This window comes from Platalea leucorodia (assembly GCF_965183815.1).
Source record: "Platalea leucorodia genome assembly, chromosome: 3".
NCBI lineage: Eukaryota > Metazoa > Chordata > Aves > Pelecaniformes > Threskiornithidae > Platalea > Platalea leucorodia.
The window spans coordinates 37,290,121-37,318,110 of NC_138825.1; the positions used below are offsets into that span (position 1 = coordinate 37,290,121).

The 27,990-nt window shown below is 36.3% G+C and overlaps 1 protein-coding gene across 10 annotated transcripts in view; it reads right to left on the reverse strand.

The window, feature by feature from the left end:
• The window catches only part of BIRC6 (baculoviral IAP repeat containing 6), a 189,764-nt gene that overhangs the window by 53,922 nt on the left and 107,852 nt on the right, over positions 1-27,990 (reverse strand). For all 10 annotated transcript variants that reach the window (XM_082307527.1, XM_082307526.1, XM_082307525.1 and 7 more), the window contains 11 exons: positions 27,114-27,894; positions 26,027-26,170; positions 23,823-23,952; positions 20,025-20,156; positions 17,517-17,684; positions 15,415-15,588; positions 11,699-11,895; positions 9,112-9,412; positions 6,246-6,463; positions 3,749-3,913; positions 1,577-1,745 (listed from right to left, as the gene is read on the reverse strand). In XM_082307527.1, coding sequence (XP_082163653.1) covers positions 1,577-1,745; positions 3,749-3,913; positions 6,246-6,463; positions 9,112-9,412; positions 11,699-11,895; positions 15,415-15,588; positions 17,517-17,684; positions 20,025-20,156; positions 23,823-23,952; positions 26,027-26,170; positions 27,114-27,894 — 2,579 coding nt within the window. The remainder of the gene's footprint in view (positions 1-1,576; positions 1,746-3,748; positions 3,914-6,245; positions 6,464-9,111; positions 9,413-11,698; positions 11,896-15,414; positions 15,589-17,516; positions 17,685-20,024; positions 20,157-23,822; positions 23,953-26,026; positions 26,171-27,113; positions 27,895-27,990) is intronic.

Consider the following 27,990-nt stretch of genomic DNA (forward strand, 5'->3'; position numbering starts at 1 on the left):
TAACTCAGAACCAACACCTTCATCCTTTAGAAAGCATTTTTGCCAGGCCTTTCAGTGACTTTTCCTTTCTACCTCAACAAAGAAGAATTTATGAGTATCTGTTAGAAACATTACTTTATTGTTTTACTTTATCATTTACTTTATTGTTTTACATTAGATTTTCATTTGCAATAATGAGCCTGGTGAATAAGCTAAAGAGTTTGTTTTCCTCGCTGTAATATGTGCAAAATAGAACCAACAAATTAATTGCAAAATGAGGAAGAGGTGTCAAACTGTGGACTGGCAAGTAAAACATCTTCATATTTTTATTTTTACTATAAGGCCCCAGCAGACTTTTTGAACGACTTCCATTCCATCATGCGAGATTATGTAATGCCCTAGTTACCACAGACCGAAAGAGTCATCTTCTTGTTTTAGTCCTATGTAGCTTTGTAAATACTTAAGACACACATGATTTCTCTTTTACCCCGGAGATAAAATATACTGTGTAATTCAACAAGAAGCTATGACATTGTTTCAAGAAATTCACATCACCACACTGTACAACTGGCATTCAAAAGAACAGCAGTAATGTGACAAGACATTTAGCAGTTACTCCAAAAATAGGGCAAGCAAAATAAGGGTCCAAACCCAAATTATTCAGATTTGGAACAACTCCTGCTACTTAGGGATTAAATCCATCCTTACAAAGCAACTAAACAAAAATTCAACCTAAGGCTAAAGCAGTGTTTAAAAACTTCAGGCTGACAGTTATCTGAAGAAAAAATGCTTATCAATATCTTCATACTAAAGCCTGTTATCTAGTGAGACTGAACATAAATCACAAACCCAGTCTGCCGGTTTTGCCATTAGTTCCACACAGGCATTTGCTTAACTCATACTGCTTGACACTTCCTTGTGCAACTGAAGTGGTTTTCACAGCAAGGTACAACATACCGGATGAAACTATCAAAATGCCTTTGTTTTAAAATTATGAGTAGAAATGTGATGACAACATATAACTAGTTTTTTCCTTTAAAAAAAAACACCCAACAATTTCATTGTTCCCATATATTTGAAATATTTTGCAGTTTTGATATGAGGCTTATTTTTATATTTCCTAAATAAAGTAGAAAAAGCTCTGATCAAAGTAAAAGAGAATTGCCCTAGTATGTGCAACGTTTACCAACTTCATGCATATACCTGCTGAATTTTCTCACAAAATTAACATTTTTCTTCACAGTAAGATTCATGGTCTTGTATAAAGTACTCTCTCTCTCCATGTACCTTCTACAGAAGAACTAAAATATAAACTTTTCAGATGGAAATACTATTTTCCTGTTAATGTCAACAGTTTAAGAATTAAATTTCAAATTTAAAAAAGACATTAAAACAACGAAGTTTAAACTCTTACAACAAATGAGTATTTCAACAAACACTACCGTTTTGTTTTCTAAGGCTTGAGTGAATGTGCCATTAGTACAATTCTAAATCGGCAAACGTACTGAAACTATCCAGAACTACCTATTGATTGTATAAAAACTTATTTGACAGAAGTAAGCCAACTTTGATTTAGAAGGAGACAACGGCACATTACCTGAATCGTTGCGGAGGTATGATGACATTGCTGGGATGAGGCAAGATTGACTGAGCAGCTCTAGGAGAACAGATGGAAGAGCACTGCTGTTTTGTCCTCTCCCCTCATGGCTAGTTTGGGTCTCTCCATTTGAGGTACTCCCTGCAGGATTTATGTAACTGGCAAGAACCTGAAATACACAAAAATATTTACTCAAATGTGATTTATTGTAAGCAAAAGAACTTTGGCTCTCCTTCCTTAAGGAAGACACTAGCTATTTTGCTAATTCAGTACTGGTATTTATTTCAGCAGTCCCAAAGACCTCTCAGAACAAATTCCATACAGCTATTAGATCGTGATTCCAACTTTGGCAAATGCTAAAATTAAGTAGCTATTATAATTCTGAATGACTTTAAGAGATCAGTTAATATGAACTTCGACAAAACTGCTGGAGTTACTCAAAGCAGGAGTTTGCCAGCTCGCACCACTGAGACACGCAGCTGATCAGTCCCATTCACTTCAGAACAACCACTAGCAACAAAAGATTTGTTTTTTTAAACTGCAAATGTTTTAAAAACACTTATAACTTCCTTTTGGATGGGACTTCAGGGTTTACAGATGAAACAACTTATGGTGAGCATGACAGTTACTTGGAATGACCACTTGTGAGCACGGCTCTTGCTTCAGCAAACAAAGAGCAGCCTTTCCTCAGTGATGGGGGGGGAGTCGCCTCACGACTGCACATGCGCTCGTCCCAAGGGTAGTTCTTGCTGAGCTCACAGGCCCTGACCGTGCGTTGTAGACGTGCAACCTAATGCAGTTCCATGGGTCTGATTCGTGCAGTTGTACTCTCAAATTAAGTAACTTCAGGTCCTGAAAGGCTGTACTATTTGAAATCTCGGGGGTTCTATTCACCTTTTTAGCCTCTTCTCCTTTCTTTCATTTTCCTTCTTTGCTCTAACCACATTACCCATGGCATTTTGCTACAGCATCTTATCAGCAGTCCATACAACAGAATTTTTCTGAACAACCTTTCTAGAGAAGGGACCAGGCAAAGTCTGATGTACAACTGACTGACATCTTCAGCAAAATGCTGAACGTTTTTCTACTTCTTTCCACAATCGCTGACTGCCCAAAGCAAATGCCTCCTTACCTCATGACTTATGACAGTTATAGCTAAACCTCTGCATGGCATAATACAGAATACTGCCTAGAAGCTTCGCCAAGAGTAATTCAGGTGATTTTCCTCTTTCTTGCTTAGGAAAATTGTTTTGGATTTTATTTGTTTTTGCATTTGCAAGGGACATGATAGTTGTGCCTTGTAATCTACAGTGACTGGAATGACTGATTACGTCAAAATGATATCTTCATCAGTCAGGGCATGGGCATTTTCAGAATTTCATCTCCTTTGTGCTCTAGCCCAGCAGTGAGGTTAGCTAATGCATTTAAGTTGACAGTGCTGTGAATGGATTTTTTGATGACTAGATAGAATCTCATTTTCCCTATGCTGACCTAAGATAACAGGGGTTGGTTGCATTTCACAATGGACTGAAAAGCCTCATTATGCAGGATTTTCTTCTCCTTAGCATGAGGCTTTTGGAAGGCATCGGAGTTTTACTAAGATCTGGATGTTTATTGGTGATTTACTATTGTCATTTAATTGACATACTCATGATTTTATAGTATGCCTGAGTGCGATCTTGTTACATTGACATAACACATTCATGGACACCAGTAACAACTATGAGCATTTTCTTAAGGCAGAGCAAAAATATGTGAGAAATGAATAGGTAGGATTATTTGACACACGAAACAAAATGCCTATTCCCACATCCTCCTTCTGTAATGGACAGTCTTTACTTTTGACTGAATGCAGTCATGTCCACAGAGGTATATGACAGCTCCAGGGAAATACACTGGAACGCTTCTTGGTTCACTGTCTATTCAGAACTGTCACCCAGGCTTACCCACTCAGGTCTTTTTTATGCAGCAGCCTACTGACGTTTGAAGAGAGTCTTACTCAAAATATAATCTATACCATTTTTCATGTAAACAGGCAGCTGTAAATTAATTTTTTCCCAAAATACCATAATTACTGTGCTATATGACTGAAAAAAGACAAGATCGATTTTTATTATCCAGGTTCTAATGTTTCAAGTGCTTATCATTGATTAAAATTTCATTATTACACACCTGTAGAAGGCAGGTCACATGCTCTTCTTCTAGCCTTTGCTTAGTCAAAGCTTGTTCAACATCCCATCCTGAAGCTGTGGAGCCTGTTCCAAAGCCCGTACCCTTAGCCCAGTACAACTGCTGTTCTTCTGTTGACGCACTGTTGTGTGTACTTGACACCTGTGGCTAAGTTAAAAAACAAAAACAAAAAACAAACCACAATGATTTCACTTTTTCCATCTTATCAACCAATTCTTTAGAAAGCCTTTGTTCTGCAAAAGAAGGTAATCCCAATTTATTAACTTAATAAAGATATCATTGGGATTCTGGGGAATTCAAAGCTTTAGACAGGAAAGACTCTGCCACACACAGGGAGTTCCAGTACAGGTCAGCATTAAATTGTTGCAAGTGATTCTTCTGTAAGCCCATTTTTGTTCTCTTTTAAGATACCGTCACTGCTTCAATGATTAAAGGTATTAAAATGCTACTTAATCCATATCATGCTAAACATCACAGGTCTGTAATTATTAGTGTTGAACACCTAGTCAAGTTTAACAGCATAAGTAGATGAAGTGAATGGAAGTAGAAATGCCATCAAAAGTACACAACCAAAATGTTAAAATGATCAAGCATGTGCTGATTTTAAATAAATGCTCCAAAATGGCAAGAAGTGTAAGTTACATGTATAGCTCTGACATGATCTCTGGATCACTGAAACACACACTATTTCCTTTCCAGATAACAGCAGGGGGGAAATACCTTGTCCTTAAAACGTTCTGAGAGCGCGCATTTTTCCAAAGGTGCTTGTACAGCTTTTTCCAATGGTCTACATCACTGTGTAACGTAACTCCAATATTATATTGCTTAGCCCTTATGAAACTGTTTAAGTACTTCTGTTAATTTTGAAAGTTTACCAGATCTTCGGCGAAAAGGATGCAGAAAAACCTCCGATAAGCATTTTTTAACTAATGTTTTCCTAATTATGTGTTTAGCACCCTAAACAAGTGACCTCATTTTCCAAAGCGATGATCGCTTGCTACTTTCATTAGTTACTCGCTGACAATTAGCCTTACGGGAAACCAGGTCACATGAGTGGGTGCCCAACTTTAATTTGTAATCTTTGATTTACGGCTCTGAAAAGTTTCATTTTCTGTTCAGATCTTCTTCAGTGACTTTGTTCAGGATTATACTTGAAGGAAAAGGAATTCTATATGAACAGACTGCAATGGTAAAAAAAGTTATCACCTGTTAAGTACCATACTGACAGTAGTCTGGAATTACCATTTAACTTTTACACTGGGAATGTAATGCATCTTGGTGATGAAATAGCTGTGTGGTTATTCGCATGTAGACATTACTCATTACATCACTCATGAACATGCTGTGCCTTTAACACTCAAGAGGACTGTCATGAGCACTGACTTAAAGCACTTAAGGGAAAGCCTGGCCCCAGAAATACAAGCGTCTGTGCAGGCCTGATGGATCTCTAGTTTCACGTTACCATCTATCACCTGACAGATATGAATTATGAGAAAGCAAGCTGTTTAAGGGGTCATGGTAGAAGTGAAGCAGAGATAAGAATTAATGGTTGCCCTTTCCCTCCAAAAGTGCAGTAATGCTAAGGCGTTAATGTGTCAGCAGCCTGATACCCCATTAGGAGCAGAATATCTCAGCTTCCCCTTAAATTTGACTAGCCTTTGAAGTGAATTATTCTCATGCACAGCTTCATCTCTTGCTTGCTGAACCCCTCATCAGAGCTGCTAAAATATGGCAGCCCTATATTTTGTATCTATTTAGCCACCAGGAACGTTTTCATGCAAGCCTCTGCCACAAAGATGATCAAGAAGACAAGACTTGAATTTTTTTTAAACACTTTTATAGACAATTGGTACGTTATGCAGAAATGGCAACTCATAATCCTAAAAAAAATACGGGGATACATGTTCTGAATAGAGGGTAGTATAACACAGTAAATACTTCAAAAAAGTTTAATTTTGGAGATTCACTTGGGATCTTGAATGCTATGGAAAATTTTAGTCTTTGGACCTCACTTCCCCCTAAGTAAAAAGGGGATAAAAACATCACTACATTAATTCATTAATTTTCACAACTTATTTACGTTTGTGAAGCATTTAAGAGGAAATAATTTGCAGCCAGTAGAGTTTAGATGGTGAATGCTAAATAAGGTAATGAGGTCATGCTATCTAATGAGAATTAAAGAACCACCATCCATCGAGCATTATGCCTCTCATGCACTGAAAAAGAAGGGCCTGCGAAAGAAACTGACTACACCTTCATGCCTCATGACAAGCCTTCTTTGTTGGTTAAATTTCATCGTTACTATGTTTATTTGCAACAGGCAAGGGCAATTACTTGATTAAGTACTTTCTAATTATTTTTGCTTTTCATTCAAATGCCAACTCTGCAGGACTATAACGAAAGCATGGAGATTATTTTCAGTTTTATAGTTAAAACTCTTACTGCTTCTCAGTGGCAATTATTCTGTTGCTAAACTTACCTCTGCCTGGTTGGGACTAGAGTTGGGCACTCTTGGTGCATGGTGGCTTAGAGCAGACAGACAAGCAAGGATAAGATGTATAGCCCCAATCTCCAGTGCCATCCGCCTAAGCAGTACTCCATCATCAGTAGTCAATGGTGTAGTGCTGAACAGACTACGCAACACATGGAAGGGCAGAGTTGGAAGCACGTTTGCTGAGGGAGACTGCAGGATATGACCTAGATTGAAGAAGAAAAATATCAAAACCACATTTTCTTTCAATAGTTCAATGCAACCTGTTAATCTCTGCAATGGTTTATAAAAAACACATACAGAAATATACTAAAGCCTTAAACATTCACATATAGTAAGCTATCTAATATTAGGTTTCTCTTCACAAAAAATTTTCAGCAGGAGAAGAGTGTAGAAGAAAGAATGTTTATTTCCTTTATGGATTTGGTTAAGAAGGAAAGTTATAAAATTTGATTCACCATTTCCAGGGAGAAAATTTGGTTTGTGAATAATAGTGAGTATACTTCTGTATTTGACTACACTTCAGGTTGTATTTCTGAATGAAGAAAATGAAGATGGTTTGGACTAGTTTTTTTTTTATTTTTTATTTTTTTTTTAAATATTCCAACCACAGCAAGTTAAAGAATGCACATGGTCAGCTAACAGCAGCTCAGGAGGAGCTGTAGTTTATCATGATGTAGGATTTTTTTTTTCATATTCATGTGCCCAAAGCGAGAATTAAGTCACTGACACAATCCAAGCTGTGATGCTATTGAAGTTGAATACACGGTGAAATACTAACAAAATTTTAATTAGATGAGCTGCATATTTGAATTCTGTGTAGCAGAATTATATTAAATTTTTAACCCTTTTGCATTATGAGGAAAAATTACTTCTTTTAAAAGCCACATTTCAAATAATAGAGTGACCTATTAATACAACGTACTCAGATTTGGGAAACTGTCTCAATTTTTTCTGTATTTAACACTGCATTTCACATTCCTTCCCCACTGGATATGTAAATAGAGATATCTGACAACTGAAAATATTTCAAAATAGCCAACTCTATTCAGAAGTTTGTCTCTTATTTTAAATATATTTGTATTATTTTCTCCCTCATTCTTAGAGTTTATCAGCTATATCATCATCCAGAGGTCTGAACTGAAATACATTACAAATATGTATGTCTATATTTGCATGTATATGTATCTACACACACACACATACATACACACATGAGTTAATTCATATCTATCTGATACTCTTTGTAAAGACAGTAACAAGAAGGAAGCAAAAAGTCCTCTGACCGGGATCTTCATAAATAAAACCAAACATCTCTGGAAAAAAGCCCTTCTGATAGACTTTCAGAACTGCAGGTGTAGCCAAATGACAAGGAGAGAAAAAAAAAAGAAAATCTAAACATTTGCCTGTGATTTATTTTTGCAGACAACTGAATCCATGTTTGATCTATAAGCCATGGATTTATAAGTGCAGCTCTTCATATTATGCGAGAAAGTAAAGAGATTCCAGGTGTATGAAAAGATGCATTTCCAACAGAAAAGGAAAATATTAATGCTTTATACAGAGAACTAATGTGGACTACTGTGTACAATTGATCCCACATTTCGTAAAGAGTTGAATTCAGATGTTTGGCTTAGGGAATGGAGAAATTGACTGTTTAGTCCAGCAAAAACAAAGAAGGAATAGAAATCTTGTCAACAAATGCATTGGAGAAAGAAGAGCTATTTGTGATGAGGAACAATGCTGGCACAATGATAAATGGGCACAAACTGGATATGAATAAATTTAGGCTGAAAATTAAAGCAGCCCCTACCTATCAGGAAAATGATGTCTGGAACTGTATTCCAATATCAATAGTGGATGCACACACACAAAAACCAAAAGCAAACCAAATTTTAAGGGTTTGAGTTGGTCTCTTTACTAAAAAAAAAAAAAAAGAAAGAAAGAAAGAAAAAAGGAAAAAAGAAAAAAAAAAGAATATAAAATTGTTTGCAATAGGAAGGGACTGGAACCACTCAAGGACATAAAAATCTGAGGGACTGCATACAGTCCTTTAGTTAATTACTACTTAAACTAGGTGGGAGTAAGCAGCCAGACTGAACTGTTATCCAGTTTATTCTTGTCTACTGTCCTGTACCTAAATACAAGAGAAATAAAAACATAAACAGAAGGGAGGGTAAATAAGACTCTTCGTTTCTCAGTTGTCCTTAGAAACTACACATTGTCCACCACTCTATAGGCTGCTGAATAGAGACTAACTTCAGTTGATTGCTGCATAGAAAAATCAGCATTCTTTTCAAAGTTGTAATGAAAAGAAATGTCTTAAAAGTACTAAAACATCTTTCACATACACTCTTCCAGTTTTTCAAAACACTAACAAATACAAATATTAGAACTATATGCAGAATTCCAGGTTTGTTGCAAAGACGCTGACTGCAAACAATGTCTCAGCTCATCTGTTCATTCATCGAAGAATACCCCGCTTCTCCCCCTGAGCTCACACCATTAAGGTAGAGCTCCTGCTCAGCTAATTTGATCACTATGATCTTTAGATCTTTCTTTTCTTTCCTAAAACAGTATTATTCAACAGTATATTCTACATCTGTTGTAGCTATGCTTCTATCCATATTATTCTGCATTTGGTTGCAGAATTATATGATGTTTGCTCAAATAGTTGAGCTATATAATAGCTACTCAGACTGTTCTGTCTGTCATCATGACAGTGTCATTGTAAGTTTTATCAGCAGTTATTTTACAATTACTTTGACATCACAAAAGCATTACAGTATAAATAAATTTAAGTAAAATGATCTAGCCGTGGTCTACAAAGAAACATAATAATTGCAGCACATACTTCCTTCACCATCATCTGTAACGCCCAACACCAATCTCAACAGACACTGAGCATGTTTCCGTTCTTTTAGCAGCACCTCAGCATAGCCCGGGAGGCGAAGAAATAAACCAAAGGCAGCCAAAGAATGCGCGGGTATGGGAGACATAGTCTGAACTGTTGACTTGATCGGTGGAGGTTCTGCAGCAATTGTTTCTGGTGCCTCATACACCAATTCCCCCGATTGTTCAATGGTAACCCATTCAAACTGATCACTGTCCTTCTGCTTTTCCTGGGTGGTCGATGTAACCACTGGAGTGCTCACCTTAACCAACAAAAACAACAACAAAAAAATTGGTAATCATTCAGTTCATCAGCTAGGCAAAAGTTTTTTTAAAGTTAGGATCTGAAGGACATACGATCTTAATACAGGACACCATTAAAAAGTCACATGAAATACACTACTATGTACAGATATGGAGACCAGGCTAAATGGCTAAAAAGGGCATACTTGCTGCATTTTCAGTACAGTTTTAGAAAGTCCCACCTACACAAGCAAGCAACTGTATTTTGCCAACCTAAAATCCTCAGTTAAAAACTTGTTGCTTAAAATCTAGGGGCATAGGAGATATAAACCACACAGAAATAAACAACACAAAGATCAGTTTATGTATCAGGCTGTTAAATAAGAAATAGCCCTTTTATTTTTAACATTAAACAGCGTGAACTCAAGTGGTTAATTTTTCATTACATGTTGCGAAAACGGGAACAATTAATCATAATACCTTTAAAAACTAAGAAGAAATTTGGGTATCTTAGCAGTCTTGTAGTAACTCAGGTGCTCCTTTCAGGCTGTTGATTGATTTGGCAGACTTTATTACTATTATGCACAACAGTCTGTAGTTCTGTTTTATGAACAGAGAACTATGCAGCCAGGCATTATGATGGGAATCAGAGTTTAAGGGGGTAACAGTTGTACAATTCCCCAGGAAACAGTCATACGCTCAGTTAAAATGAAGGTCTGACACCCAGGTCGCTCTCGTAATTAAACATCACAGAAGTTTCAGGCTTTTATGCTATTCAGATGAACTGATGAAATCATATTTAAAATTTTAGTATTTATCACCAGACTGATCTAAACTGGAAAAGATTAATCTAAAAAGCCCTTGCAGAATTTATTCAGAACACCAAATTCCTAATTAAAAGTCAAAGCCATGTTTAGCTGCATTTATTGCAATCATGTACACATTAAGAGAATCAGAAGTATCAGTGACTTAGAGAAATACAAAAGTAAAATTAAAGAATGAAGAGTCTGGAGAATTCATCAGTCTTCACTCTGAATCTTCTATTTGGTATTATTGTACTTAATTTGTTTTCATGGATCACAGAATTCTTATTCAGTATTTGAATCCAAACTTGTATCTCAAGCTAAAAAATTGTGAAAAGAAAATAACTTCCCAGGACTATTGAAAAAGGAAAAAAAGGGATAAAATCTCCCATGGTTGTAAGTTGCCTTTCATCTGTTGCGGAATTCCATGAATCGGTCTTCTTCAATACAGAGTACACGTTATCTCTCTTGGATTTCAAAATACAGTAATTGCTTATGCGAACACATTTCCTTAGCTTTTAATTTTTGAACAGGCTTGATACTAGATTCTAGAACATCTTCACAGAACTATTTACAAAGGATTCACACTAATTACTCTGTCTCAACACAGGGTTACTATTCCTGCTATTCCAGTCAGGGTACGGAATAGTACTCTTAATTCATGATTAACTTAATTTCAAAGGGAATAAATATTCACAGTCTTTCCTATTAGGAGTATCAGCCAAAATAAAAAAAAAAAACAAAAAACAAAAAACAAACAAACCCAAAACACAACCCCCCCCCCACAAAACACAAACAAAAACCAGCCAAATAGAATTTCAGTAATTCACAGGTTATTTTTTCCCTTTTTAATAAAGATCATGTACCTAGAACGGCAGCCAAAGCAGTAATTCTGCACTAATGCCACTACTGACACTTCTGAAAAGCCTATCAGCACCTCCAGAGAAATTCTATACATAATTATAATAAGTATACAAATAAATAACATATATACTATTATATAATTTTATTTTTAGATATATTGGTTATGATTTTAAAGATAATTAAGTTTATACAGTTATTTATTATTTATAATAATAAATATAAAATAAAATTATGTAATCTGCTTCAAGAATTGAATTTCACTTAACCATAAAAAAAACCTCTGAGGGTACATTTACATGAGCAATTAAATGACAACTATGGCTTTATAGTTCATCAGCAACTTTATGTTACTGCACCCTCCGAGATATTTTATGCATTAACAGAAGCGAGGCAAGCAGCACCACTGAATTCGTGCGTTTGTTCCACAAGGACACAGCTACTCAAGCAGCCTATAACATGTATAGGGAAGCAGCGTGCATAGCTGGACTGGGCTGTGGAGTTATGCACTCGCCTATTTTAAAGCAGCTTCCCCACGTAACTGAGATGTCAAACTGAACCACAGAGAAGTATGAGGAAAATACCATCCTTAAACAAACACAACACTCTGAGCATGTTTTTCTACACTGATTTTTTACTCACTTGCTGAATTACGTCAGGATAAAGCATTGGGAGTCTTTCTGCAATAAGGGCCAATCCACCCATTCCTGCAAAAACTTGCAGTGGAGACTGAATGGGACAGGTTTCAAGAAGCGATTCATCTAGAACTGCATCCATACACTCATCCCCAGGACTGATTGCTTCATCTTCAGGGCAAGGTCCCAATAAATCTGCATGTTCTACAAAAACACAGGGGTAAAAGAAATTAATACATCATCAATATGTGTTTATTTCTTCCTCCTCACTTAAAAGTGTACTTCAAAAGCAGCAGTTCCTTCTTAAGCAAAACCTAAGTCAAGAACCTGAAATGAATGAGTATAAGAGTATCAAAAGAAAATAAAAGTATTTGTGGTACCTGTTCCCAATGATGACAGATCCATGTCATAACTTGGGATTATTTATACAGGGTTACATGTTAATTATTAGAATGTTATGTTTTATTAAAATTTGATTTATGCCTTCAAAATTTTAACTTTGGAAGTACATTTTTTAACACTGCCTTTCATCGAGGAGGTAAGGGTAGGTTTGTTACTCTCTGATAAAGAGTTTACAGCTGAAGAAATGAAAGATAAGCTTACTTAAATTAGTCTTGCTTTCTCCTCAAAAATGCTGAACAAGAATTTTTTTTTTAGTTTCCCCCTTCCCATAATTTAACTCACCATCTATAAAGTCCTATCACCTATCACTCACCACACCTATCATTCTCATATCTCCTCTCTGTGGGGTATCAAAATGCCCCTTTGCCAAAGCTATGAAATTTAATTCTATTCTTCCCCATAAAAAAAGATCAAGATCTCTATTTTTAACTTTCTACGAGCCTCCATCCTCCCAGTTTATGACTAAGCACCGTAATATCCTGTACAACTGTCAAAAAAAAAAAAAAAAAGATCATTTTATACAACGATGCACACAAGTTGTATAGATAGAACCCAACCACAATTCATTTTGCCAAAAATTAACCCTCTGCTCATTACCACAGGCAACCTTCACAGTGAATATTCAATTTATTTCATCTAAAGAATCAGTATTGCAGATTATGTTGTTAAATACTGTAATGCAATGGTCCTCAAAGCCTTCACAGTATACCCGCATCAAAAGGCAGCATAGATCAAGTGGTCTCAGCATCTCTTTGCTGTGAGCAGTCTGACACCCAGCTGAAAATCCATGATTATACTTAAAATGCTTGTATGCACATTTGCTATCATTTATTAAATGTAAAAACACAGAAGCACATTAAAGCATAATTCATGCAGCTACCAAACCCAACTTTTTTTGTAAAAGTTTTAACCACAGATACTTTATCTTTTCAAACCTTTTCTTCCCTAATTTGAAAGGTAATAGGAAACATCAGGTCTTTCCCCATCCTAATTCTCAACTTTTAAATGTGCAAGAAGCATCAGGTTGCAAGGACATCATGGATGTGGGAGGAGCACATCGCTATGGAGCAATGTGAAGAAAGTATCAGATTTAATAAGCTCAGATCAGGGATATGTAGGAGTATGTACATCAATTCTCCTTAATGCAACCTGACAGACTATGAGAAACAGAAAAGGTCACATGCACTTCCAAAGCAGGGTAATCCTTGTAAGAAAGAGCCCAAACATAACACTTCCAGTACATACAGCTTTGACGTCCACTGTTTGTAAGGATACAGACAGAAACCACCTCTGTGGAAGTTTTCCCAGTCACCACAGATAGTGGGTGAGGATGTCTGCAAACATGCTAGTCTCAGCAAGGGACCACCTTCATCAGACACGTGGAGGATTCCACCATGCTAGGCTGAACATGATTTACAGTTCAATTGCTTGCAATACAATGAATTGATCAGAGCATGAGAAAGGCTAGATTTCCTGGATAAGGAAAATTTTACAATAAAGATTTTGAAGGAAGACTCACTCCTCTGTTTTACAGTGTAAAAAGCTATAAGCCTTCCCAAAGAAAGAAAACAAGAAAACAGACACACACAGGTATTCAGAATGCACAGAATGATCACTAGGGCCAAATGTTTCTCTGCAAAAGACACTTGAAAAATATGTTATCAGTGAGTAAGGGTATAGACAGATCTTTTATGATGAGTGAAAATATAATGCTACTCCTTTCACATCTTAAATATTGTTGTAAGGAGTTACACTTAAGTATGCTTCTCCAGTACTGGCTTTAGTTAATCTTCTTATAACCCAATTTAAACCATTTCACCTCCATGAACACTCTGCAAGTTTTCAGTCAAGTCGTGCACTTCAGCTATGGAAAACTGCTAATCTCAAACAAAGGCATTGAAGCACACAGAAAAAAAAATCTAAATAAATGACACTTTTCCTCAAGTATAGTAGTAAATGCAGCTCTGGAGACACCATGTGAAGCTGTAAAATCTATCCACCACAGATTAAAAAAAAGTCTACTTTAAGTAGCAAGTAAGGAAATACTGATATGTAGGAATGATTTCTATAGGTATCAAAAACTAGTAATGTAAAAGCTGTAGTAGCCTTCGTAACTGATGAGTGGTGACTGTGAGACATCTGAATGTAACTAATATTTTGCTGTATAGCACCACAGATCAATGTAATGACAAAGTCAAATTTTCAGAAGTATTAGTCTCAAGTTTAAAAAAAAAAAAAAAAGCCTAGTAACTTAAAGTTCAGAGGACCTTGATGTTTTCACATGCAACTCTACTACTAACCTAACCTCCTGTAATGATTTTTGAGTTTCATTCAAACAGAAAAATATTTATTATAGGTTTAGAATTTAAATAAACAGCAAACCAAAACAAAAATATTTGAAAGAGAAAGGCATCTCAATAGTGTGAGAGATCCGTATGTCCAGCCATTACTTGCAGTTATGAAATACTTAGCTCAGACCAGACAGCAAGAAAATACTTTTTTTTTTTTTTTTCCCAACTCTTCTTTCTGTTTCTTATCTTTTCTAGAAGGAGATTGATTTATCAAGCAGTTTTTACAAGAAGCCCCTGTCTTAAAACAGCCGAATCATTAACTTTGTAATTCCATGCTACGTCAGCAGACTGGTGATCAGCAGATCATCTTAGCCTAATTTCAAGGTCCTGTTCCTCTAAGGAATGGTATCAAAATATTTCAAAACAGATTCTTGGGATACAGCTCCTCCCTCCCCTTTCCCCAGCACTATGAGTAAGTAGATAGCAAGCAATTAGAAAAAACCTTAGCACGCAACAGACCACATTAGAAAACGCTAAAAATAATGGTTTTAAAAGCCAGAGTTACAAGACCTGCTTAGATGGACTTGAGAATAATTCCCATTTTCAAAGAAGCATTTAAGTACCTAAGTTGCTACAATAAAAAAATTTCACAGGCTTCTTTAAGTCATATGGTTTCAAACAGCTCCTGTGTTACTTAATCTGCCCTGGTTATCAGCACAAACACTTACTACAGAGAACTGGTATACATGTGAAGAAATAAAATACACGGTATCTGTATACAACACAACAATGAAGAAGGAAAAGTGAAACCAGAACAATCATATTGGCGCATCTTATAGATACAATCTAAAGACAGGCAATGAATTTGTTCTTTATCACAAAGTTCAGCATTTGTCTTGTAGAGAAGAGCTCAGGAACATCATCCAAGAAAATACAGAAAACTGTTCTTTCTTACCAAGAAAATCAAAACCATTTTTGCCCAAAATAAAAGCATTTTAAAAAGCATTACCAAAAAAGTAAGAACACTCACCTTTTTCTGTGTGAAGACGTTTAAATGAGTCTGTTTTCGATAAGCTTGGATCTGAGATGACTTTGGAACCAAGCTTAACTGTCAAATCTATTGATCGGTATCCTTGAGGGAGTTTACGGTCATACAGCAGAGTCAGAAGCTGGGCAAGTGTCATTTCAGCTGGTAATGGCTGGCCTAAACAACAATGGCATCGAGTCAGAGAGGAAAATTATGATTGGGTTATTTTAACATACATGTCCAGGTGTTGTTCGTTACTTGTACCACAGATGCCAAGTAGACTAAATATTATCTGGCTCCAAACCAAGGCCTTAATTTTACCATTTGTTCTCTTGGGAACAGGGGCCCCATCATTTTGGAACCAGCTATCAAAGAACTATGCCAACATTCCCTAAGGCAGCTCTGTGCCCAAGCCCAAGCACTTGGCATACTTAACAAATGGTTAAGGATGTAATTTGATGGGCATTTTAAGCAGGTACTGCCTGTCCTCTACTATTAAACCCCACCTCTGCAGCACCCTTGAATTGTGGTGGCACAGAAGTGTGTGACCATAAGGTAAAACGTCTGAAGTGGAAAAAAGTGGAAAACAAAGAAACCTGCAATTCTTTTTCAGTCCTATTAGTCCCAAGCATAGCTCACTAGTCTTGTGTTGGGACACAACTCGGCAATAAAAAAAAGAATGGCGCTGCCAGGAATACTTTTCTCAGCAGCAGCGCAGAATTGAAACGCACATGCAATACAGCCCAAACTGATTACTCAAATCAAGATTTTAGCCATTCTGTTGTTGACAAAGAATATGTTCTTCCCTGAAATTTCAAGTTACTCTCAAGGCAGAACAATTTTTCCCTGAGAACAAGTAGACTTATATCTAAAGTAAAGTGTTTTAGAGTTGGATCATATAATACACCTAGCATGCCCATTTCATCTTGACTGTACTTAATCATGTAACACAAGTTCCAGGAAGGTCTTTAGTATCAACTTGTTTCTTCAACGGAAGATGGTGTCTTAAGAAATTAAAATTAAAAATGTCTTGCCATTGTGCAAGTGAAGAAGTTTTCTCCCTTTTTTTCATCATTGATTCTGCTTTCCATGACTACTTCTTTTGTAACAACTGGCTGTTGAACAAGACGTGTGATTGACCAGATCACAAATACAGAACGGTCTACACTACCACTAGTAGACAGTCAACCTTTACCACCTAGATACCGAAAGAGGCCCTTTCCAAAATAGTAGCATTAACTGAATCAATTTTAGATATTTTAATTCAGGTATATGATCCCTCTAATAATTGCCAGGGGATAGCCTCAAAGCCAATAAATCTGTAGTAAGTTCCAAATTTAGTTTTTTATTGGGTGAAAATGATTTTGATCAGAAGTTTTCCACTTCATTCCATTAGCTGGTTCCTTGTTTTTATACCATGAAACAGATAAGAAGCTCTTCTGCGTAATATTAAACTGTTTTACCCATGTTCCTGTCCTTTATCCCTGATCTAAGGTTAAGAATTCCAGCCACGCCAATCTCTCTCTATAGAAGAGAGATCTCTCTCTATGCCCCAACTACAACATTGCCACCAGCTTTGTCCAGATAGCTGATAAAATGTATCTGCTACACATAAAACATGACTAACTGCTTAAGACATGCTGTTTTAAAAATCACAAGTATTACGGAATTCAAGAATATTCCTGAACCGGCAAATCAACTTTCCAGAGAGCAATGCAAGTTGGCTGCCCACTCAGAACATGAAATAACAGGGCACAAATACCAGTTTAGTTCTGCCTTGCAGGTCAAAGAAAATGTGAGTCACCTTACAAACCCACCCACCTTTTATTTCTGAGTGAAAGTGGAAATGTTTTGAGATTTTGTTTAGGAACAAGGAACTCAACTTCAAGGAAGATCAACATAATGGTTATTTTTGTCAAGCCACTATGATGTTATAATGCTCCACTTCCAGTTGAAAGCTGTTACCAACCCAGAAGGGCTCTACACTTCAAGATGCTCAACAGAAAGATAAAGATGCCCGTTAGCATTACATCTACCTTCTGATGACATATCAGCCACTGAAAAAGACCATAATTTTGAAGTTTAAAACCAGTTATTAAAGTTACCTGGTAGAAGTTTATGGTATAGATGAAAGACTGGAACACTAATAGTCTTGCTGGAAGATTCTCCTCCTGAGGAAGAGGTACCTACTTTATCCGCCATCACTCTTCCTCGCCTTGATGGTGGACGTGGAGGGGTGGATGAAACAGCTCTTTTTGACTGAGATTTCAAACCTAGTACAGAAGTAAAAAGTTCAAAGTCATTCTGGTATTTAGTAACTTCAGCTAGCCAAGATGCAATGTACTCAATACCTTCAATGACAGCAAAAAAGTCAAACTTTTCAGCACTGGCAAATTAAATATCAGAATAGCATTCATGTATAAAATATATTTGGATGTAATCCCAGTATTTTTACAGGTACAAGGCTGTGCATCCTCCTGAGCCCCAAACATAAACCAAACCGTAACTGCACTAGCTCATATCATCCATAAAAGAAAAAAAAAAAAAAAAAAAAAAAACAAACAAACCAGAACTATTCTGATTCTGCTCTTAAACTTAGTTAAAGAGCCTGTCTAGCAATGGGCTCTATAGTAAAACTCTTTTAGGTTGTTTTTTCAAAAGGTAAAAATTTCTAAACTGACAGACATTTCAGCAGGCAAACGATAGAAAACAACTTGTCTGGCCTACAAAGGTGACTTCAGATGCAGTACTGACAATAGCACACGTGATAAAAGGTCTCTTTAAACATGCTTTTAAAGTTGCCTAGGTCAAAACCTTTGAAGTAAACACTACATGAAAATTAAAAGGCAGAATAGGTACATAAAAGCTTACTGAGCTTATATAGCAAGACTGCCATACTTTGGGACAGCTTAAGTTGACTTAAGGTACAGTGAAATTATACTACTATGATGCACCCTTCTATGCAGGTGACAGACCAAGTAAAAAAGACAGCGGGTCCATATACAAAGACTCATACAACTACTGCCTTATAATCAGCCAAGAGCAGCTGAAAAACTAACAACATCCACTCCTGAAATGCTATAATACGCTCTGGTTTCAGCTGATCAGCAGGAGCAGCTATAATACACAACACATTCTCCAATAACCTCAGTACACTAAACCAGCTTGTCTCAGGAAGATCAGGCTCCAAATACCAGCTTTAGTCTCTACTAATTTTACCAATAGGGAACAAGTTACACAGTGGCTGCATGAGGCTCTGAGGACACTAAAAAAAACCCCAGAATATATAAAACGAAAAAGACTAAAGAAGAAAAGATTTCACAAACATGCAAATGAATTAAGTTTACATTTAAACTGTTTCACTTAACTGGAAAAAATACTAACAAAAAGAAGGAAAAACTTAAGTCTGCTTCTTTCTAAATAGGTAATGGGCTATATCAGGCAGTATGATCAGAGATGCAACTGGGATGAGATATGCCCTATCTTCAAGCTTAGTATATTTTTTTTTTTCTTCACAGATTCTTTATTCATGTTTTAACCCTTCACTTGGTTCTATTAATATTTTAGATCTTACCAAAACATGTTTACCCTATTTAAGCGGCACCTACTGCAAATATCTTTCCAGACAAAGATGCTGTACTTAACAATCAGCTGTGTTGCTTTAAATATATACCAAGATCCATGAAACTGCTGCCCTATTCAACACTTGAGTTTAGAGTTATATCTACATCTAAAAACCTGAAATAAAAAGCTTAAGAAATATTGGTGCCAGAAGTCAAAGGAAATCAGCATCTCTTCTTCATGCTTCATGAAGTGTAAATGAAATTGAGGTAGCTCAATGAAGGCAGAAAGCCGTATAGGAAAAGGGTAGTTTGAAGTTCATTAATCTCTCTCGCACACACCAGAACTTCAAACCGAAAGACTAATGATCTCTACAGCCATCATCTGAACTGTAATCTTGTATGACTGCAAAATTACTCTGTTCCATCTATGACCTCCATAGCAGTTTTGGAGGAGAAGGGCTTACATGAATGATTTCAGAAGGATCTTCACATTAGTGTTTAGAAGGAGAATGCTTTGGAAGAAAATCCTGTATGTGTGGTTTCCAAGTGGAATAACATGGTTTTATGCTTATATCTCCATCTGACAGTTTTTAGCACAGTACCACCAGTTGTTATGCAAAGTATATGGATTCTTTTATTTCCAAAGCATATTGTGGCAGTAGGTGGTAAAACTCTTACGCACCAGCCACTACAAAAAGGTAGAGGTAGTAATACCCATACCCCAGTAATGGTACACAAATACTAATGTATTGCCATATAATCCAAGCTCTAGGTATGTCTCCTCAAAATCCTGTAAAATACACTAGCAACAGCATCCACAACATATCACATTTAGGTACAAATTTGTCAAAGTATATGAACTGCTAGAGCCAGCAGTTCTACCAGGAACCAATCTTAGCTGCCTAACAGCCAGTTAGATTAACTGGGCACTACAATTTTTCTAACCATCATTAGTAATAAAAAGAATTGTTGGTAGATATGATTTCCTCCCCTGCCTTTAATGTCAGAAAGATCCATTTTTCAGAAGGTGGAAGAAAAAAAAAAACGTACCAGAAGCAACAACAACACTATAATTGTCCTGAAATCCATTTTCTGCTTTAACTTTTTCTTTCTCTTCATAGTTCTTTTTTTCTTTATCTTCCTTCTGTTCATTAATTAGCTTAGCTGTGATACTGGGTGTATCTATACAGGGGAAAAAAAGAGGAGAGAAAGACATTTCAGGATATCAAGTTGATTTTGTTACAGTTTCTCGGCTGTTAACAAGGCTATTCTCGACTCTTTTAGTGGCTTAGAGTTACCTCCCAGGCAGTAATAGTCTTGTAAATATCTATGAATTAAGGTATTCTGATAATTCTGGTCCCCTCTTCCCCTAAAAATCTGTTCTCTGACAATTTAAAGCTGTAACAATTTAAAACCATTACCTGATGAATTAATTGTATTCGTGTTAGAATACCACTGCAACCAACCAAAAAACAAAACAACCACCAATCAAAACAAAACATCAAAAAACCCCAACAAAACAACAACAACAACAAATTAAAAAAATATCCAAAACTTTTTTAAGGACACCTGCAGACTTATTTAAATAAATTGTTGTATTTAGGTCTGAGTATCTAGTGTTATATACTGACTAAATTTCAGAATTGGCAAGTATGATTGTTCCTTTGAAACTGGAAGAGGCCTAAAGTACATTGCACATATAAAACTTGTGCTGTTTGCTTAAGTGAACATTCGATTACTGCAGTTCAACTGTTTTGGTTCAATTGTTAATGTAGATCACAGATATCAGCAAGTAACTATTAAATTATTGATTACTGGTGACAATGGATTATTTCACACCTTGTAAGGTACAACGCTGGCACCAAAATGGCCAAATAATTCTCGAATGGCTTCTGAGCAGTTACTTGTTTCCACATAGCCACAGCAGCCTTAAGCTACAACCACAGACTTAAGACCTAGAAGTACCATCCAGCTACCTTTAACTGCATATCACCACTGGGTGAGGGGCTGAAAGAGAGATGGTTTGACCTGCTTGGAAATATATTATAATTTGTGCCTGAAGACATTGGTTATGTCTGTATTAGACAGTAGTGCAGACCAAAAGCAGATAGAGAGTGCAAAACGGCGGCTACTCAGGACCCAGTGTTCACACACTATATATACATATATTTTTTTTTAGACTGGGTGTTGGCTTTTTTGAAAATTCTCATTATAATTATTAAACTTCAGAGTTGCTCTAGTTTGGTCCCATGGACTGAACGCCCATTTATTGCTGAAGAATTTGGAAGTCATTAATAAAATTATTAAGGAAGCTTAAGCAATGGTATTTTTAGTACTCAGGTAAGAGCCAGATTTGTTGCTCAATTTTCCTGACCAGTCAAGACCAGTAACTTAAGACTAAGGTGAATGAAATACAAACCAACTGGTACTCATCCTGGACAATCCCATCTGAAGTGATATAGCACATTTTCTTCCCATGGTGAAAGGATATGAGTAGCAGGTTTAGCAACGATTTTAGACCCTCTCTCCCCTCTTTTTTTTTTAAAGGCTGGGAGAAAAAGTATGAAATGAACATGCTTATTGTGATTTATTTTTGCAGAAAGTATGACATGATCAATTTGAGACATCAACAGCATAGTTAAGAAAAAAAGAAGTTAAGCCAAGGGACAGCCTCTGACACAGGGTCTTCACGACTTCCTATTGTTGCAGTGGTGGCAGTCTTTTCTTCCTTTTCACCCCCAGTCCATCTCTTCCCTCCCCCTGTCACCCAAAACATACAGTTTACTCCTCACACATTCAAGTCTTCTTTACTACGTCCTAACCATGTACTTCATGGAATGATACACGAGGATCACAAAGCTTTTAATATAATCAGAGAAATCACATCAGATGAGGGAAGTAAACATAAAAGAACCCAAACTTTTCCAGAATTAATTCTTCCAATTTAAAATGAAAGTTAAGCTGAGGAATAACAACTCCATAGCAAAAACCCAAAGTTATGATGCCCTACAAAGTCGGCATTTGATCAATTTCAATTATAGGCATTACAGTACATGACATCCTCACATTCCCCTCCCCAGTCCCTATTAGCACTGGCTATCAAGTTGACCACAATACACCACTAAGGCAGCTCTTCAGTACAGTTCATGTCACTCCTCAACAACTGATCCCTACCTCATTTGCAGTGACGATCCCACCCATTACAGTAATTCTGACCATAAATTGCACAAGGATCTGAAGAACTTGTTCCACACATGACTGTGTCTGGACAGTAAGTGAATACAGAATTCTATCAGAAATAGTAAACTATTCCCTGGTAAATAAGTTTCAAGCGTTTTTCTAGGCTTCACTACTTTTTAACTAAAATCCCAAAACACATCTTGTTCTGCCTAGTATTCTGCCAAATACTATTATAGTACTTCTATCACCTTGTTAGGTAACATATTTATTGCCCTAATGAATTTGATAATAATTTCAATGTAAAGATTTTCGGTAGATATAAAAAACCAATAGTTCCTCTGAACTCCACAAAGATCTGCTTCAGAAATTAAAGTTGACCTATGATGAGTTCCAAAAAATTACACATACAAATATACCTACATATAAGAACATACATATCTAGTCAGATACCTGTGTAGCTAAGTGCACACACTTCAGTGCATATCTGCAAAATGGCAAAATCATAATTGCTGTGATGACCTTTGACTTTTCTTTGCTATTACTGAGAACTACATCTTAAGAGTAAAGAGGAAGTGCTGGGGTTTGCCCCCCTCCACTTGTTTTTTTAAAATTAGACACGCTTAAAACTGATTTTTGATGTACCGTGACCTAACAAATTTTGCTCTATTTCTTACTTGAGGAGAACCAACTTGCATCTTGCCTGGTTTTACCTAGAGAGCTCTGGCGTGGGCACGACACCTTCAGTATGAATTTTACTCTTTAACTACATTTAAAAAAAGGTCACTAACCCTAATCTTTAACAGATAGGTCTGTTTTCTAAAGTATTAAATAACATTAAAGTTCAAGGTGAGGTTCATTTTAAGATTAAGACATCTACCATTCAGGTGGCAAAATTCATATGGTCTGTGGAGGCCTGGTCAACAGAGGGGTTCATCCCTCCACGTGTATTCAAATAGTATAACTGGAAGTAGTTAACTTAAAAAACCTAACAAATAAATTCATGTCTTAACATTATCCTCTCATTGTATGTAATTTTAAAATTAATCTCTAAAAGTAAACTATGGCTTTCAATCTCCATTTAGTAAGTAAACTCAAATGTTTATGTAATAGGCAAATGCATAACCGCAGAAATTAGATGGAGCCTTCATTAATGCCCTTTTCATAGCAATACGATTTCATCTTCATCTTGAGATAAACTTTTAAAAGTTCCAGGATATTTAACTGACATAATTTGGGAATATTTAAGTGACTGGATGAAAGACAGGGTGTTCTGAAGACCAATATTTGCAGCATCATTTGTATGGTCTTGCAAATGTCCCATGAGAGATTTGAGAATACACTAGTACTAAAAAGCAAACAAGAAACCCCAAAACAACCAAACAAACAAAAAAAGAAGTAGACAAAAACCCCGCCTTCCCCACCTGAGTTTTATAGATGGAAAAAAACCCCAGTATTTGACCAGTAAAAGTGCATTTTACATGGAACACGTAAGACATATGCAAAAGCTTACAACTTAAACCACTTTTTCATATTTGGCAATTACCGATGAACCCTACAAATATGTAAGTTAGACATACTTGGCTTATGCGGGTTTTTTGGGTTTGTTTTTTGTGGTCTTTTTTGAAACTGTACCTTAAAAAAACAGAACATGAACTATTGCAAACTTGCCTGACACACGATCAAGAACCTCCGCTAGAGTTGTTGAGACAGGCAAGTGAAGAGTACGAAATTTGTGTCCAGCTCCATACATTGGATGTTGAATTACATGACTGGTAGCATTAATTCTACCTTTGTAGAGCTGAAAGGAAAAAAAAGTCAGCATTTAACATGACATTAACATTCAGAAGTAAGTTAAAACAGTTCTTATAAACTCACCTCAGCAAAATAAAGCTACACCTTTTGTGTGCTAAAAAAGAAAACTGAATATATCCTTCAGCTTTGGAGGTACACAATAGAAATGCATCAAATTAGGACAAATTTAATTTTTTAACTCAAAAGAATTTGCTTCAAAAGCCTAGAATTTTTTTAGGATGAGAAACAATATGGTATCGTATTTGTTTTAAAAAAAACCAATCATTTTATATAGCTGTATATGAGAGAAAAAAAGAGTGTCTGAGACTTGCGATTATTTATGAAATTAAAACTTAATTCTGAAATTAGACTGAACACAAGGAAAAAATTTTTCACAACGAGGGTGGTGAAACACTGGAACGGGTTGCCCAAAGAGATGATAGATGCCCCATCCTTGGAAACATTCAAGGCCAGGCTGGATGGGGCTCTGAGCAACCTGATCTAGTTGAAGATGTCCCTGCCGATTGCAGGGGGGTTGGACTAGGTGACCTTTACAGGTCCCTTCTATCCCAAAGCATTCCATGATTCTATGAAATTAAATTAGGAAAATCATAATATACTTGGAGCAGAGAAAGATGTCATTTCTCTATTACTCTGACTTGAGGATGAAGTCTATTCTAGATTTAATATCTACTTTTTGCTATTATGATGGACAACTAAGTCACTACTAGTTAAAACATCTCAAATATTTTAACATAACATATTTTAGCCTGAGCCGTGTTTGCGTGTTGTATCACTCTTTGCTTGAAGTAACATTTTACAGACTTTTCTTCAGTGAGAGTGCCACTGGTCCCCTTCCTCCTATCATCAGGAGAACTGTTTACTAACATTCACATACAGAACCAATTTATTGTTGTGCAATATTATCAAACAAATTTAATACTTGATGACAATCAGAATTTAGTTTGTAAAATATAGGTTTGTTAGGAACTTAATAGATAAAAATGGGGATCCAATCTTTGAATGGTTATGTTATTGGATATACTAGAAGTATATGCTGCACATCCGCATTATTTTTAAGGTTTCTTTCTGGATGTCAGAGGAGGAATCATCTTCTCCACAGTAAGAACAGCCAGATTGTTGCCTGGTGCTTTTAATAGAAGAAACTGAATTATCTGACAACTTCTATTCAAGATATTCTTTCTGCTTTTACATATCTAGTAACATCCTGCAAAAATCCGTTTTATGTAAACCAAATTATTAGAAAATTAATGTTACTTTCACATTACCAATGGCCAAGTTAACAATTGATCTCAGCCAGGCTAAAACAAAACATTTAAATGTTTGTGCTAAAACTGTGTTTGTTCCTCCTTTTCCTTTTTATACTATCTGATCCAGTTTCCCTGTCATATATCTCATGTAGTACTTTACTTCTGAGATGTAGTAAGAACAGCAGAAACCAAAGCAGAAAATAACTTTTTTCCTTGTGTGGGAGTATCTGATCTTTTAATAACTTTTGTTTTGTTCTCCCTATATTTCTTTATTCACAGCCTTCAATTCAGAGCATAGCACTTCAGTCATTAATTATAACTCTGTGTTCTGGTGAAGTATAAAAGTATACATCTGCTTCATAAATTAATTCAAATACTTGTCACTCAGGAACTTATTCATGGTGTTTTGGCTAATGCTGAAGGATCTCTGCCAATTTTGAACCATCAAAACTATGACTGTTCCTCAATGAAACTGATAATGAAGAACTGCTGGAAGGACTAGAACTTGTATCTGTATTTGCTGCTAATGCATAAGGATACTATTAAGAAGTCTGCCATAAGATAAATTTCAGTTTTCAATTCTTTCAGAAGCAGTATATTTTCAACAAGATGGCTTTGTCTTACAACAGTGCCTTAAATTTTCTTTTAAAATGCTGAGTTACAATTCACCAACACATTCCTTTCCAAAATTCTGCAGCATGTACAGTAGGAAAAGCTGCCATTTCAAAGTTGAATATACCCCGACTATTTAATTTTTTTTTAAGGCTAAATTTATTCCATGTTCACCATATGGATACGAAAAATTCTTACTGGACATGGTGACTGAAGAAACAAAGTCACTTTCTCATCCTCTAGCATCAGCTGCAAAAAAAGCCTCCTAATAAATCCTGAAATATTTCCAGAGGTTGGGAGGTTCCCACGCTGAGGAGAGGACTGGAACAACTCACAGAGAACCTGGGAATGCAAGATGACATCAGATTTAAAATATTTCTATATTTAGGTCTCTAAAATATAGCTCTACAGAGCCATAACAGGCAGTGCCTAAGATCTACCTTCCAGTCATCATTTAAACCAGATCAGAAATGAGCTCTACTGAAGAAGATACCAGCAGCAAATAAGGCTTTTTTTATACAAAAGTTCAAAACATTGACTACAGCGTCAAAGTAATTTTAAACATGTAGACTACTCAAAATGATAAAAAACTGAAGATAAAGTATTTCGAAAAATAGCTTTCAAATTCTTAAAGCAAAAACTTCGCACTGCATAATGCAGTATTACTACCGGACATTAACAGAGAACTGTACTGATTTTTTTTTTTTATTCAAGTCTACCTGTTCCCAAGGCATCGTCATTCTTAATGTTGAAAAATCTTTCTTTATTTATACTTCTATTCAACTAGGCCTGCAAGGTTAACAAATGTAAGGAAAATAGCTGAATTTGCACTAGAATGCCAAACGCAAAGCCATATTCTGCAATAGCCTCTATTTCCCTGGTCACAGATTACGTACGGTATATGGTTGCACAAGCAAATTTACCAGGAGATCTCCTTTATTTACTAATATAAAAGATGTGTATGAAGCTTGATTTCCAAATTCCATTTCAAAAGAGTTTAGACCTATCCAATTAAATATAGTATTTTGGATTTTGGTCTGAAGTTTATTCGTCTAAACCAAGAGGAATACAACTATACATAGGACTGGACGGCCATGCCAAAACATTTTTATACTTTGCAAAGTCAGACCAACAAGCTAACAATTTTAAATACAAAACTCTTCCAGGCAGTGACAGCTTAGAAAAAAAAGTTATTTTAAAGAAAGCTAAAAAAAGTAAAAAGTTTTAAAAGTTGGCTGTAGTTATTAATAAAGAAATGAAAACTTTATTTTTTTTTCGCTCTCACCTGTGCCATAAGTCTCTGGTTATTAGGATGGCAAGAAATGCACTGTAAGAAGAAAGCAACTGTTGCATTTTCAATTGCTGTCCGCTGCTGAGTGGTCAACCCTGTTGTTACAGTTGAAGAAAGCAAGCTAGATCTTGCACTAGTCTGTTGTGCTGTCACATTGTGTCCTCCAGAAGTAGCACCAGAATGGCACAACAGAAATAAAAGTGCTGTCCACAATGGATTGACTTCAGAGCCACCCAACCAATCCTTCATGATGTGGCTGTTGCCAACTTCTGTCAAAAACCTGAGAACAGGAGCAACCAGGTCTGCCGTGATTGGCATTTTATTAAAGTGCTGTGGAACATGATGCCTCCTGAGCCTGTCTTGGGTGACATCCATTGATTGTGCAGTGCAGTCAGAGCTGGAAGTATGGTTAAAGCAAAAACTAGCAAGACTTCTTACAAGCAGTGAAGGCAAACCTGAGTCCAATAATTGCTTGATAGCTTCAGGAGACTGAGATGAGGCAGCAAGAGTAGCCAGGTGAGACTCTGTTAGTGCAAGAGGAGCTTGTGCGTTTTTAGAGTCATCTGTTAAAGATGAACTAAGGTCCTGCTTTTTGCTGTCATCAGTCATGGACAGTCTGTGTTGACACTGCATTGGAGGAGGAGTGATACCCATCCATCCCATAAGCAAGGAAAAATAATTTGGGTGGATGTGGCACATTGAGCAGAGCAAACTGTCAACAGCTTTCTTCAAAACCATGTTGCAGGGAAGAGACATGGACCAGTTAAACAGTGACCTGTAGAACACAGAAAATCATGTCAATGCATCGTTTGTCACTCATATTCCCTTCATTGGTTCGTAAAACATCTTTCTACATTTATGATTAACTGTT